Raw genomic sequence first — 13,750 nt, forward strand, 5'->3', positions numbered from 1 at the left:
CACGCCTTTAATGAGCTCCCAGTTGTTTGTGGCTTTGCTTGATCTAAATTTTCCTTATGCAATACTTTATTCCAAGCAGTCAAACAGAATGCCATCGATAGATCGGTAGCAAGTAGACAAATATCTTTAAGGTCTCCTTTTTACATTCAGAAAGCTACAGCCTTATCTAAATTTTCTAGCATTTCCTAAACCCTTCCATACTCTGCAAATCTCAAGTTAGCCAATAAACAGAGAAAATCATTGAGGAAATTGCTTTCAGGAAAAACACCAGTGCCGCTGATTGAATTACCTTCTTTTAGATTGATCTGTCTGTAAGAATGTCACCAAAGAGACTAAGCCGGCTTTCTGTGAAAAGCACCTGTACCTGCCGTGCCAGGTCACGTTCTGTTGGCAGCTGACATGGCTGTGACAAGTGAGATGCTTTATTGTGACCTCTGGAAGCATGGAAGACGTTTGGCATCAGTTTTAGTGACTTGTTAGATGCATTTTGGTATCTGTGAATTATTACCAATACAGTTTAATATTACTGCAAATATTGACTTAATGGAGTGGTTTCTGATCCTTGCATCGGGGTGTAGTCTGGGTCACTGAAGTTGTGAAATCCGCTTTTACTAGTGAGTCAGCAGTGTTTATAATGTGTATTTAAAAGGAGGTAATTAAAGACCAGGCAGCCTCTTGATTGTAGTACTTCCAGAATTTTATTCTGATGGACAACTGTCATTCCAATCTACTCATTTTCGAATACAGATGCATTGCTTAGCTTCATCTGTGGCGTTTCTGAGCAGAAGTACTGATTTAACCAATCCTGGTATACTGACACAGGGAGATAAAAGAAGCTACTAACTTTGAACTCTGAATATTTGACTTGGGTGTATGATTTTTTATCCAGATGGCATAGGTTTATATCAGACCAACCCTGATCATTCAGTGCTGAGTAGGAAGGCAAGAGGGTTTGAAATGATACGAAGAATGTTTTTCACAAAAGTTACGGAGTAGGGGTTGAATACCAGGGGTGTGTTTCCGTTTGCAAAAAGAAGCTTGGATGTTCACATTCTTTTGGCAAAAAGTAATTTAAGATCTCTCAGTTTTCAAGTATTCAAAGTGCTGGAAAATATGAATTCTCAAAATAATCAAGAACATCTTGAGCCACTGTTTTTCTTTTTCTCTCTTAAATATATCTCAAAATCTGTCTACTCTCTGGAATGGGCATGAGGACTTCCCTCAGGAGAACCTTTCAAACAGCTTCGATATAATGCTTTGCTCTGCATATATGCATTAGCTAATCTTATCATGCCTTTTTTTCCATATTTCAAGTCATCTCATGACATATGTTTAACCTAAAATATTGACCCTGTTATCTATATTTTATTAAAATACCAACTTACTAATGTACCTGCTTTTGGATATTTGATCATAATTCGCTACTGATTTGCATGGCTCAGTGAGTAGGGTAATTTTACAGCAAGTATGGAATGAAATCAGTGAGTAGTCTAAAAAGATTATTTTTAGACATCTAAAATCCTTTAAAAAGATGACAATTTAAACAATCTTTCTCCATGCTCATAATCGGTATCCATCCACTGTGAGTTTTCTGAAGCCCCTTCTCCTCTATTGTGGGTCAGTCTTGTTTATAACTACACTGTTATTTTTAAATGATGAACACAGTAGAATCTGGAATCGAGTTCCTTAAAAGCTCAAGCAGGTAGATGCGGCTCTTGCTTTTCCTTGTATGTCATGAAGTGTATTGTCAGTTCTGTTTCATGGACCCTCTCACATAGTTTACAAAAAAAAAAAAAAGTAATGAAAATATTTTATTTCTGCGAAAACTAGATTGAAAGAGTCCTTCGCATACGTCCCATTTGGAAGAGACTAAGAATGGTGATCTGTAATAAAGTGTGGATCACGCAAACATCCTGAGAATAGAAGAGAGAAGTCAGGTACTGGTTCTCGACGTCCCTTCAGGTCCACTAAACAAGGGACGGGTCCTCACCAGCCTGGGATCGGGCAAATGCTATAATTGCTGAGGGCCAGGAGATATTACACAGCTTGCAGAGTAGCTTTCTGGCTATTTTTGTCCTATTCATATCTGGGGCAAATCAGGATTCTGGCAGCTTCAAAAGAGGACAGACAAGGACGAGGAGAGGACAGTGAGAATATACTGAATTAATCCCTTTACACAGAGCTGAACACTTCCCAGAGTATTCCGGAAATGGCAAAAGCAGCTCATGCTGCCATTTCAGTTCTTTGCTCTCTGCCGCTGAGGCCAATGTTCCTTCTCCTTTTACCTTGGGTCACTGGGGGCCACTTCCCCCACACTCCCCCCACTCCGCTGTGTCCTCTGCAAGCTGTTAGGATGGCCCAGGCTGAGTCCCTGCCCCCGCGGATCTCTGGGGCCTGAGGGCTGTGTGTACCTGTCGCCGTGGTGTTATTCATTCACCCAAGTGAATAGAAGTACAAAACCTCAGATCTCCTGAGTGTGGGGAAGCTTGTGACCTGGCACAGCCCTGTTTGCCTCCTCCAGCAACACAGCCAAAGACCTTTGCTCGTCTGTGCAAAGCATTTTGAACGAAATTCTCCTTTCCAAGCTGCTTGTGCAAAGCCTGCAGCGATGCCCCCTGAGTGTCACCAAGCTCCTTGTCCACAGGCTGCGTGAGCCCCCGGGGAAGGTGAGCGTGTCCAAGCAGGCCTTCCAGTGGCCCGCGGGGGTCCCAGACCCAGACCAAGAGACAAGACTTTCTCAAGGGATGCAAAGGAAATTGATTTCAAAACCCAGAAGCTGGCCTGGACACAGGCATTTTCTTTTTGTTTTTCAAAACATACCAAGTCCTAAATAGTTTTCCAAGATCCTAAGAATATGATATCCTAGCATCCAGTGTCTACCAAGACACACACATGAAATGCACACACACACTGCCTTAAATTGACAACCATGGTTGGAATTTCTGTTTACCTTCTAGCAAAATTGCAAATTCACCTGGCAATCTGAAAACAATTCAGTTCATCTTAAAACATGGTTCTGAGACTAAAAAAAAATGACTTACAGCACAGTTCTTTTTTTTTTACTCCTTAGAGATGCCGCTCAATATGTAATGGTTGAGAGAAAAGACAAAATGTAACCAAGTGGGTTGTTTGGTGGGGGCTGGGGACCAGTGGGCCCCATGGTGTCAGGGACAGTAAGTTACAGTGATATGAAACAGATCACAAGAGTGTGGGTCTGATCAGTCAATATGAGGAAAAAAATTCAAAACTCCTCCTGGGAAGCCCTTTGATGGATGTCCTGTGTATTAGGGGCCTCTTAATGCTTCCTAGTGTTTCCTTTGTATCAAGGAAAAGAAGCAACCTGTAGACCCATGTTATGGGGAATCAGAACAAAGGGGATTCATACTTGATGCAGCGGACGTGGCGGCCTCAGTAGGTTTGCCTCGCGTGGTGGAGAGAGAGGCCGTGAGAGCGCTGATAGCCGGAAAATGCAGGGACGCGAGCTGAAGAAACCAGCCGTGTGTGCTCGGCGTTCACAGAGAGGTGGTGGGGAGCTGATCCGAAATAGAGGCGCTAAAGGTCTCAGTGGAAATTCAAGGACTACTTTGAAAGGCTTCTTCCCAAAACTTATTTTTATTAATGGATGATTTTACAATACATATAAAAAAAAAGTCTGGAAGAAGCACATACCTTTTGACCCATAAATTTTACTTCTAGGAATTGATCCTGAGGAAATAAATGCATAGATTCAAAAAATATTCGTTAAAATATGGCTTGTTGTAAAATTATCAGGGTATCAGGAATGATATCAAGGATACACTACGGCATTGATTCAATAAGTAATGGCATATTGATTCAATGAGATAGTACATAAAATTCAACAATTATATGTATGAATGTAGAAAGAGTTATTATGCTCCCTTAAAAAGAAAAGAGAAGTTTTTCAAGTGATATGTAACTAGGTGCACCATTTTATATCTCCTATGCATACTTTTGGAATAGTAAATGCATTTGGAATATTAGATACATTTCTGTGACTGATTTAATTTTCCTTTATTCATTTATTTATTTATTTTGGCATATCTACTATTTACTCCTTAATTGTGGAAGAGAAAAAAAAACAGTCTAGGATGTGACTTGGAGCTGCATGTCTCCAGAATATTTTTTTTTCTGCCAGTGAGTGCTTTTGGATGTAATATTCAATGGATAATTTTATCCTATTTGTTACAACGTTCTTTTAGCAAACTTTCAATTCTTCTCAAGATTATAACTAAAAAACAATTTGACTATAGTTTAACCTGATCCTGACTTACAGGGAAGATTCAAGTGGATTAGAATAATTTGGACTTTCATACACATTTATTTTCTTATGCTGTTAATGGTACCATTTATTTCACAAGTGGAAATTTGCAGAGAGAATCGTTTGGAACCGTTTCTTAAATACAGCATATAATCAATGAAAGAAATTTCCAGACACGCATGTCTCCCTTTACAGTTTGGACATTTCAGTGTCCCCAGCCCTGTTTAAGCCAAGCTGCCACATCTGGCCAGATTTTTCAGTGAGTGGAACGGCAGAGCAGCCGCCCCCTTCCGTCCTTGATGTCCCCTTGGCTGAAGCCAAAGCTTGCTGCCATCAGGACGTCCGCCTCGGGGTTCTGGGACCGGCAGCCGGCCTTCCTGCAGATTCCCTTCCCCTGACCCGGGAAGCTGTGGGTCTCGCTGCCTGCTGCTCCCCGTGAAGTCTCAGGCTTCACTCCCCGCCCCAGGCCGTCCCCTCATGGGGACACTTGCTCCTTGCTGTCTGCAGGAAGCCCACCCCGCGGCCAGAGCCCCCAGTCTGCGGCAGCGTGCTCGGGAGCCAGCGCCTGGCTGGGACCCTGGCACACCTGCTCCCCCCCAGCCGTCAGCTTATTCGGGCTGCCTCGTGTTAGCCTGCGAGGGCTGTCACGGCCCGTTACCACCTCGCTCCCTGGGCCATTGTCGCCTCAGCCCTGGAGGCTGCCTCGAAATCAAGGCTCCACAGGATTGCTGCTGGGGCCGTGAGGGGGCCTTGGTCCAGGCCTCCCCTCCATATGCACAGAGGCCGGCTCCCACCTCTGTCCTCACGGGCTTCCCTCCACTTCTGAGGCCTGCCCTCTTCTTATAAGGACACAGTCAGACCAGACTTGGCCCACCCATACAAACCTCATTTTTCTTTAATTACCTCTTTTTAAAGATTCTGTGTCCAAATGCAGTCACATTCTCAGGTATGGCTGTTAGAAGAGCTTCAACATATGAATTTGGGGCCACAGTTCAATCCAGGGCACCCTCAGTCAGACTGACTATGTGCTGTGTGAGGTCAGAGACACAGGCTCATTCGCGTCCATGTCCCTGATGCACCGCACAACATGTGGAACATAGAAGGAAATGAACACATTTGAATATGCAGAAATCAGCAGAAGGGGAGAGTTTTGACAAGGTTGAAAACGGCTTAGCGCAGTGCATAGGTAGATGCGTACCTACCTATGTGTAGTGCAAACGTATGGCTACTCCAGCATGCACCAGCTGTGGAACTCTCTTATCTGTGAGTATGCATCTGTGTGCACGTATGTATACGTACGGATTAGGACAGCGAGCACCCGGCCCCCTGAATCACACTGCTGCTAGAAGTATGGTTCAGGACAAAACTGAAGCCTGTTAGGGTGACACATAGGGAAGGGTGCTGGAGAGGCCACCACCAGGGTCCAGTCCTTTGTGTGTGCTATTGAGTCACACAGGTCCACCTTGTGGTTCTGGTGAGCTGAGTAAATGCCCAAGGTCCCCCGTTGGAGCCCAGGTGAGGCTTTCTCCAAAGTCCGTGTGTGTGATGACTCCAGGATCCCAGGGCTGGGCACATGATGGGGAGAGAGGGCCACTTCTCCGAGCACACTCGCCGCTCTGTGACCACCTGCCGTGGACCTATAGCCATGCGGGGGGAGATTCCCCAGCAGGCTGCATAAGGTGTATGCTATATCAAGGGATTATATCAGCTTTCCAAAGAAAAAATAGGACTCATTTCAGACTTTAGAAATGGGTGTTACCGTAAGACTAATCTTACCCCACAATCGAAGGGGAAAATATGTTTTACAACGGCTAAAAGAATATGTATTGCTAAAAATACCAAATAGTAAATAGCCAGTGATCCAGAAATCCAGAGTTAGTTTGCTTTTTTTTCTATTGTCAGTCACAGAGTCTTGGCTCTACTGTGTGTGTGTTTATTATAGAAATCTGTTTGTGGATAATGTGTTTGTTACAACCAAAATTCTATTGATATTCATCTGTGCCTTGTAGTAACCATTAGCTGTTTTGAAAGTCCATGTAACACAGGAGGCAAAGAATGTTTTCTCCTGTTGGCAAACCTTGGGTGTCCGTCTTTGCAAACAGCTGTAAACCGGCCACCAGGATACACTGGGTAGAGCACAGGTTAGAAACACACTGGGGGGTTCACTTTCTAAGCCACTGGCTTAGGTCCACACTGGTTTGCTGCAACTGAGATGTTCAGTGCAGATCCCACCTTGGGTCACCTGTGAGCCAGGTCCTTCCCTCAGCGAGAGCAGGTGCTGACTTCCAGGTGATGGCCTCCCATCCAGGAGAGGAGAGGGTGCCGCTCCATGCTGGCCTCCTCCTCCGTTGCTCGGGTGGACAGGAGGCCCAAAGGACTTCCCCTGAGAAGCTGTCAGGCCGCCGTCTGGAGCAGCTCACGGTTGCCTGTCTGTCTGAGCCAGTTACTGGGCTCCACTCTGAGCAGGTCCCTGACACTGAGTCCTGAAGCTGTAGAGGTGGGACCTGTCACATTCTCTCCCAGTCGATCATCTTGGCTTCGCCTTTGGGTTCAGTCCTGGCTTGCTGAAGTCCTGGCCACGGTGGGACCTGCCTCAAGCCCCCATTGCTGGCTGGGCTCCGGGCATCCACGTCTACTTGGTTCTCTCCTCCTCCTGTTCCTTCCCCGACACCCAGCGGCGTTCTCACATCCTTAGTGGGTCCTCTATCACGGTCTTGCGCCACGGATATTCCAGGCAGAGCAAAACGAACATGCCAGGTCTGACCCGCTTGGCACTCTCCCTTGTGGATCGGGGCACGGAGGGGAGGCATGCACCGAGAGGTAACAACCACGTTCTCTTGGTGGTCTGATGACCTTCTCATTCTTAGGCTGTGTGGCTATTTAAGCAACTCACATCAAGGGTAAAAATAAAGCATAGACACCATTTAAAATAGAGGTTTTGAGGTTCTTAGGTATGCAAAACACTGCAAAGAAAGGGAGATGGATAGGCACTGGCTGCACCCTCCCGGGCTCACAGTTCAGCCGGGAAGCAGGCATCGGCACAAACACCAGAAATGTAGGGCAGGCTTGTGATTTCCGTGGAAGTACGCGGAGCAGATGCTGAAGGATCGGAGGCAAGGGCAGCTGACTCTGCCTGAGGTGATGAGAGAAAGGTTCTGGAGGGGGTCTCTTTTGCAAGAGCTTTGAGATTTGAGGGGCATTTAAATGGAAAAACAACAGCCAGAGCAGTCTGGCTGGGGACGCAAGCACCTGTGTATCTGTATATAGGTATATTTGCATTTGTGCCCACATGCACGTTTGCGCGCGCGCACACACACACACACACACACACACACAGTATAGAGCTCTTCTTTTCATTGTTTTCATGTCTTTCCAAGACAAGAACTACCTTTTACTTCCATTGTGACTTTCATCCTAAGTCCAAAGTGAGGCTTAGAATGGCAGTTGACACAGGATATGATCAGACCATTCCATTTAATCCTGACGAACACCGTAGTCTAAATCCTGCTGTCTGCGTGTCCACAGAAGCACAGGAAAGCACAACACAACTCCCAGGTCTCTGCCTCCCAAAACCTATAAGCAATCAGTTTCTTCGAATTAATGGGTTTATTAAATCTGCTATTCTGCTTAGGGAGGCTGGGTGATTTGCAGTCTGTGTTGATGGTATTAATGCTTCCTGGCTTCTTAGTCATCATAGTTAAATAGGTTTAACCACAGGGGAACCCCCAGTGTTTTACATGGCAATTATCTGAAGACATAGGGAAGCTGGCTCCGTGTCAGGAGGCACTCAAACAGATTGCTCTCGGAAAACTTTGGCATTTCAGAAAAGGAGCTCAGTACGTCGGTGCCGTGTCTGTCACATTACGTAGGTAAAGTGAGTGAGTCACAGCTGTAGGGCCACAGTTCTGGAGATGAGCAACATGCTCACCCCCTGATGTCGCATTTAAGAGGAGGGAGAAGACGGAGGCGGAATGAAAAAAAGCCACAAATGCATTATAAATAGACTCGCAGCATCTATGGCACACTATTCGGAGAAAGTGGAACAGGCCGGCTGGTTCTCTGTTGGCTCAGCAAAGGTCGTCTTAACTTTCAGCTTCTCATGAGTCCTATGTGTGTCTTACTGTTGCCAGAAGCAAAACCTTGGTGAATGCTTTGACAGAAATGAATTTGCCAACGGATTACATTGCCCCATTTGGCACTCTTGGAGGAAAAGAGTGAGAACTACTGATTCCCTCAGCCATGTCTAAAGGGACTGCGCACCTCGCTCCATGCCCATCTGTTGGGGTGCCCTGCCTGCTTGAAATGCTCCAGAGTGAACTGTGTCTGATCCACCCTCAGCGAGACCCTTTCCTGGCCCTTGACCTTGAGGGGTTCTCTTTTCTCACCATCTTCCTTTTTTTTTTTAAGTCCAAATATCTTTGATTCACTTGATTTCACCACGTAATTGTCCTATGAAAAATTCTGTATGTTCAGGGTGAAAAATTGAGAGTGTGTAGCCAGAAACAGTTGTTCATTGCTGCCCTTATCCCTCCTTTCTCTTTAAAAGATTTCTGCTTTGTATCTTATGCCCACCATTCATGTCAGGTCCCCACTATTGCCCTATAATTTCTCTCTCACTTTCCAAACTATTTATTTATTAGAAAACTGAATTCTGCAGACTTAAAAGGAAGATAGCTAAGAACCCTGCAGGTCTCCTGGGAGACCCAGTCTAACACCGATGTCGTTCAATCAAGGGTGATTATAGAAAGGGGGTAAACACTGGCCCCAAAGACAACTAGGGGTACAGAGTCTGGCCTGTGCTACCACATCCTCTCTTTCAGGACTGTTTAAGAATGAAAAACGGAGAATATGTTTTAAAAGGTTGTATCTGCTTTCCATTGCTGCCATAACAAATTAACATAAACATGGTGACTTAAACCAACACAAATTTAATATCTTACATTTCTACAGGTCATAAATCTTACACAGGTTTTCCCGACAAAATCACGGTGGCCACAGGCTGTGTGCCCCCTGGAGTGTAGGGGAGAATGCCTCTCTTTGCCCCTCCTGTGGCTAGAGGCCCCTGGCATCCCTTGGCTCCTGCCCCCTCCTCTTTCTTTGAGGTCCGGGCCCCAGGCGGGCCTCTCACGTGCCTCGCTCCAACCCTCAGTGGGTCCCATCTCCTCCTCTCTTACCCCCTGCCTCCCTCTTCCACTCGGGTTCTTTCTGGCCGCACAGGGCCGCCCCATAATCCAGGAAAACCTCTGCATCTCAAGATCCTCGTCACGTCTTCCAAGTCCCCTTTGACCCATAAGGTAACATAGTTGCAGGTTCTGGAAAAGGGAATGTGGACACCTTCGGGGGCCATTATTCTGCCTCCCACAAAGGTATTCAGATGACTTCTTTACCTCTAAATCTTATCTGAATCAACCAAATTCTTAGTAAATCTATAGCATCATCCACTGGTCTGTATACTAATCAATTTTCTTTAAATGAGCTTGTAAAGATGAAAACTATCAACTTCACAATGTAATCCTTCTGTTAAATGAAAGTTCTAAGGAAAATTTCTGGGCCTGTGGAAAAATAACAAAAATTCACAATTCTAAGGTGGGTCTAATATAGAACAACTGCCCCACACCAACATCCCCCGAGAAAAGAATGTGAATATCTGCTTAATTCACGCAGCCAAGCCAAGAAATGCATGTGCATTAATCCATGCTGAAGTGCGGCTCATTGGCATGGCTCAGCTCTGACCGTGGAGAATGAATTATGTAATTGTTATAAAGCCCTCACCTTTGATTGTGTATGAAAGGAATCTAAGGGAGTCACATGTTTTTTGAAACTTTAGTTACACTAGCTTGATATACATCATTTATCTTCTTGCCTCAGTAGTTTTACGAAATACCTCATATATTTTAAAGCAGCAGTCAGTAAACTGTAGCCCACAGGCTGTATCTGGCTCATATACTAAGAATGGTTTTTACAGTGTTAAGCACATCAAAAAAAGAGTAATAATTTGTTATGCCAAAAAATTACATGGAATACAAACATCAGTGAAGTGTTGCTGGGACACAGCCACATATCTTGTCCTCCAAAGGCACAGTTCAAGAGCTGAGACCTAGTGGCTCGTGAGCCCTAAACTGGTTTTGTCTGGCCCTTTACAGATGAAGTTGGCTGATGAACACAAAACGGACACTTTTGTGGGAATGTATTTGGAAAATGTAGGGGTAAATAGGAGATTTGTTTATGTACATTACTCATGTTGATATGCTAAAATAAAATAACTGAAATATAATTCCACCTAGCTTTTGAGATCAGAGCCACTCAAAAAGAATCTAAGAAAATATTTTTAAAGCAACAGCAAATAAACATGGATTTTAGCTATAAAACATTCAGTAAATGTGAGTGAGCTAGACAGACTGGTTTTTTAATCCAGAATTTACTTTTCTCTTGGCCATTACCAGTATTAGGCAAAGAGGTAGGGGCCTGTTTCTAATAGAATTTGTACCATACTCTCACCAGGAAAAGAAAGAGGGGGTGGGGAGCCTTCAAACAAAATATTAGAACGATGCAATGTTTCCTGGCATCAGCACCAGCCAGCTCTACACAATCCAAGCAGCAGGCAGACCTGAACACTGTGTTTCCTCTTACAGAAGATTATTTCAAACAGTAGCTTAAACACTGTTGCAATTCGCTACAGTCAAGGTGTATCTTCGAGCAGATTTTGTACATTTTTAAACTGGATTGTTGAATGGAAGATGCTGACACCAGAAAGCTTGACTGTGTCTTTCATTTGCTGCTGCTTTTCCTCCAGGTAATGGAGTAAGTAAGGAAAAGCTCTGTCTACACAGCCGCACCCAGCAATCCCTGTGCAGGGAGTAAGATTAGCCAGGCAGCTGTGGTGCTCACGGGCCAGCCCACGAAGGGCACTGCAAGTTTCAGCTACATGCCAGTACAAGCCAATTGATGAAACCCTCATAGACCATCTACACTGATAAGTGTCATTTTGCAAATAGATTTGGTAACTGAGATACAAAATGATTTACAGTGCATGATGATAGGTAAATAATATTAAAAATGTGTTGGAAGAATATTTTAAATGCATCTATATCATCTCTTGATGGGTATTTTCAGGTCCAGTTCAGAGACTGGGAAACTGAGGCTCAGAAAAGATGACCCACCTGGTGAGCATCTCAGTCCAGTGATATTCACGCACACTGGCCAGAGCAGGGCGTCCCCAGCGCCTCTGACAGGCAGGAGCCGTACCCCCCAGAAGTCTTTTACTCCTTAGCAGTCACACAGAGCGTTCTAAGTGGGGAGTAACTTACTCGCCTTTTTGTTGTTGTTGTTGTTGACAACTAAGCTATATATTGTAAAGTGGACTGGATATTTTAAACAGCTTAGCCAGAGATGGGTTGTGTCTGATTTTTTTAAAGATCTAATTGTGTTTAATGTACTACTTCACTCACACACGATTTTATTCCACTTCCAATCTCTGACATTGTCACCAATCTCATGAACACTTCCTCCTCACCGTGCAGGAAAGGCCCACAGGGTGAATTCTGCAGACGGGCCACTGGAAACACGGCGTGCTAGGGAGCATGATTAGCAGTTATTTGAGTGCACTTCGGGTGAAACAGAGCCCGCCGTATGCTCAGAGACTGAAAGGCAGAATTCTAACACTTGCTGATTTCTTTTCCGTTATAATTCATTATGATTTGGGTCTTAATGAAAAGAGATAACATATCAACAGAACATCTCAGTCAGTTATCCATCACAGATAAGGCAGATTATTTGTGAGACCTTCATTGCATCGAGGATAAATAGAGCCCTCATGTGCAGGCAAAGATGAAATTTCCTGGATCATGTCAAAGTTTACATGCAGCTAATAAATGCCCTCTGTTCTACGCGTCTCAGTAGCCAACGTTAAAAGTGGTTTGATACAGGACATTTGCTCTGTGGGTTTACAGGCAGATTTTTCTCTTCATTCTCTTTTCCAGGCTGACTGGCATGAACCTGCCTTCTCCCGTCATCAGTAGCAAGAACTGGTTACGACTCCATTTCACATCTGACAGTAACCATCGGCGCAAAGGATTCAATGCTCAGTTTCAAGGTAAGAATACTCCATCTTATCAGAAAAGAAAAAAGAATTGTAGAAGATATTTTGGTCCTTTCCACCCACACATTTTAGGATTCTCTTGCTAAAGATGGAAAAAGAGATATAAGCTTGAAAATATCTTCTGTCTATTATATGAACAGGTACCTAGAAATTCTGTTAGATAACTAGCAACTTATTAGTAAATCTCTTTTACTGTGACAGTATACAATATATTTACTCAGTTTTGCTGTAAAGATTGTTAGGTTTTGATCAATAAGTCTATAAATATATGTTAGCATTTATTTTAATTACTATGCACCTAATCAGTAAATATCCACATCTGTCTGGTCATTTTCCTTATCTGCTCACTAAGAGCAACGTAGCACACAGACTGCATATTAGAAGGCGCGATGCACCATCATACCACTTTTACTCCTCAGATGTGTTCACACTATGTAAACCCTGCCACCTGACTTAGTAATTTATACATAAGCGAACGTTAAAAGAAAAGCACTAGATTTTTGTGGCTGAATAAAATGGAGAGTCACTGGTATGCAGGTTTGATTTTGAAACTTTCTTTTTGTATCTAATTTTCTGTGTTTATAACCTAGAGAGTATTGTATCATTTCCTATATGTTGTAATAATCAATAATCCTTATCAATACCACTGAAAAGAATCATTCTACTAAGAGGGCTATTGAAAATAATTCCACTTGTATTTGCAAATAAAAGTGGCATGACTGTGTCAGAAATCAAGATGCTTCCCCGGGCAGAGTTCCAAGCTTTCCTCATCACGACCATGAGACTGTTACTCCAAGTAAGGCAGCGTTTCCCGAACACTTGCTACATGCAAGCCAGGACCCCACGTGGGGAAGTTGTAACTCCAGGAAAGGCAGAATTCAGAGAGAAATCATGCCAGCTACTTAGGGACATTCTAGTAATGTACCAACAGGGTGATCTGAGGGCCTCCTATCTAAAACACATTTTAAAGCCCCTAAGGCCTTCATCATGTCCTTTTGGACAAGAAGAAAAGCAAGGGCAATTTGCAGGGACTTAAATACAGATGGTGAGCTGTGTGCAGGGCGATGGGCAGGCTGTCCTCACCACCAGGGTCCCTGGAACCTGGGAACCTTCGTGGCTCATGCCTGCCTCCAGATCCAGGGCCAGTTTCATGCCACCAAAAAGTCTTCCATCCACCCCAGGACCACTGCCTATCTCTCAGTTGCTTCTGATGCTGCCAGGAAGTTCTCACTTCCATCCCCTTTGATTGCAAATGCACTGGCCTCAAGCTTTGGAGGGGTCATGCCAACTTGCTCTCTCTTATTCTGGGACCCAGGCAGGGCCACCCTTTCCCTTTCCAGGCCTGCCTTTACTTGCCTTTATCTTTTAAGGCA

At 44.3% G+C, this 13,750-nt stretch overlaps 1 protein-coding gene across 4 annotated transcripts in view; it reads left to right on the forward strand.

The window, feature by feature from the left end:
- Positions 1–13,750, forward strand: part of CSMD1 (CUB and Sushi multiple domains 1) — a 1,487,013-nt gene that overhangs the window by 974,735 nt on the left and 498,528 nt on the right. For all 4 annotated transcript variants that reach the window (XM_073219228.1, XM_073219229.1, XM_073219231.1 and 1 more), the window contains exon 6: positions 12,259–12,371. In XM_073219228.1, the coding sequence (XP_073075329.1) occupies positions 12,259–12,371 (113 nt within the window). The remainder of the gene's footprint in view (positions 1–12,258; positions 12,372–13,750) is intronic.

The sequence above is a fragment of the Manis javanica genome, chromosome 12 (assembly GCF_040802235.1).
Source record: "Manis javanica isolate MJ-LG chromosome 12, MJ_LKY, whole genome shotgun sequence".
NCBI lineage: Eukaryota > Metazoa > Chordata > Mammalia > Pholidota > Manidae > Manis > Manis javanica.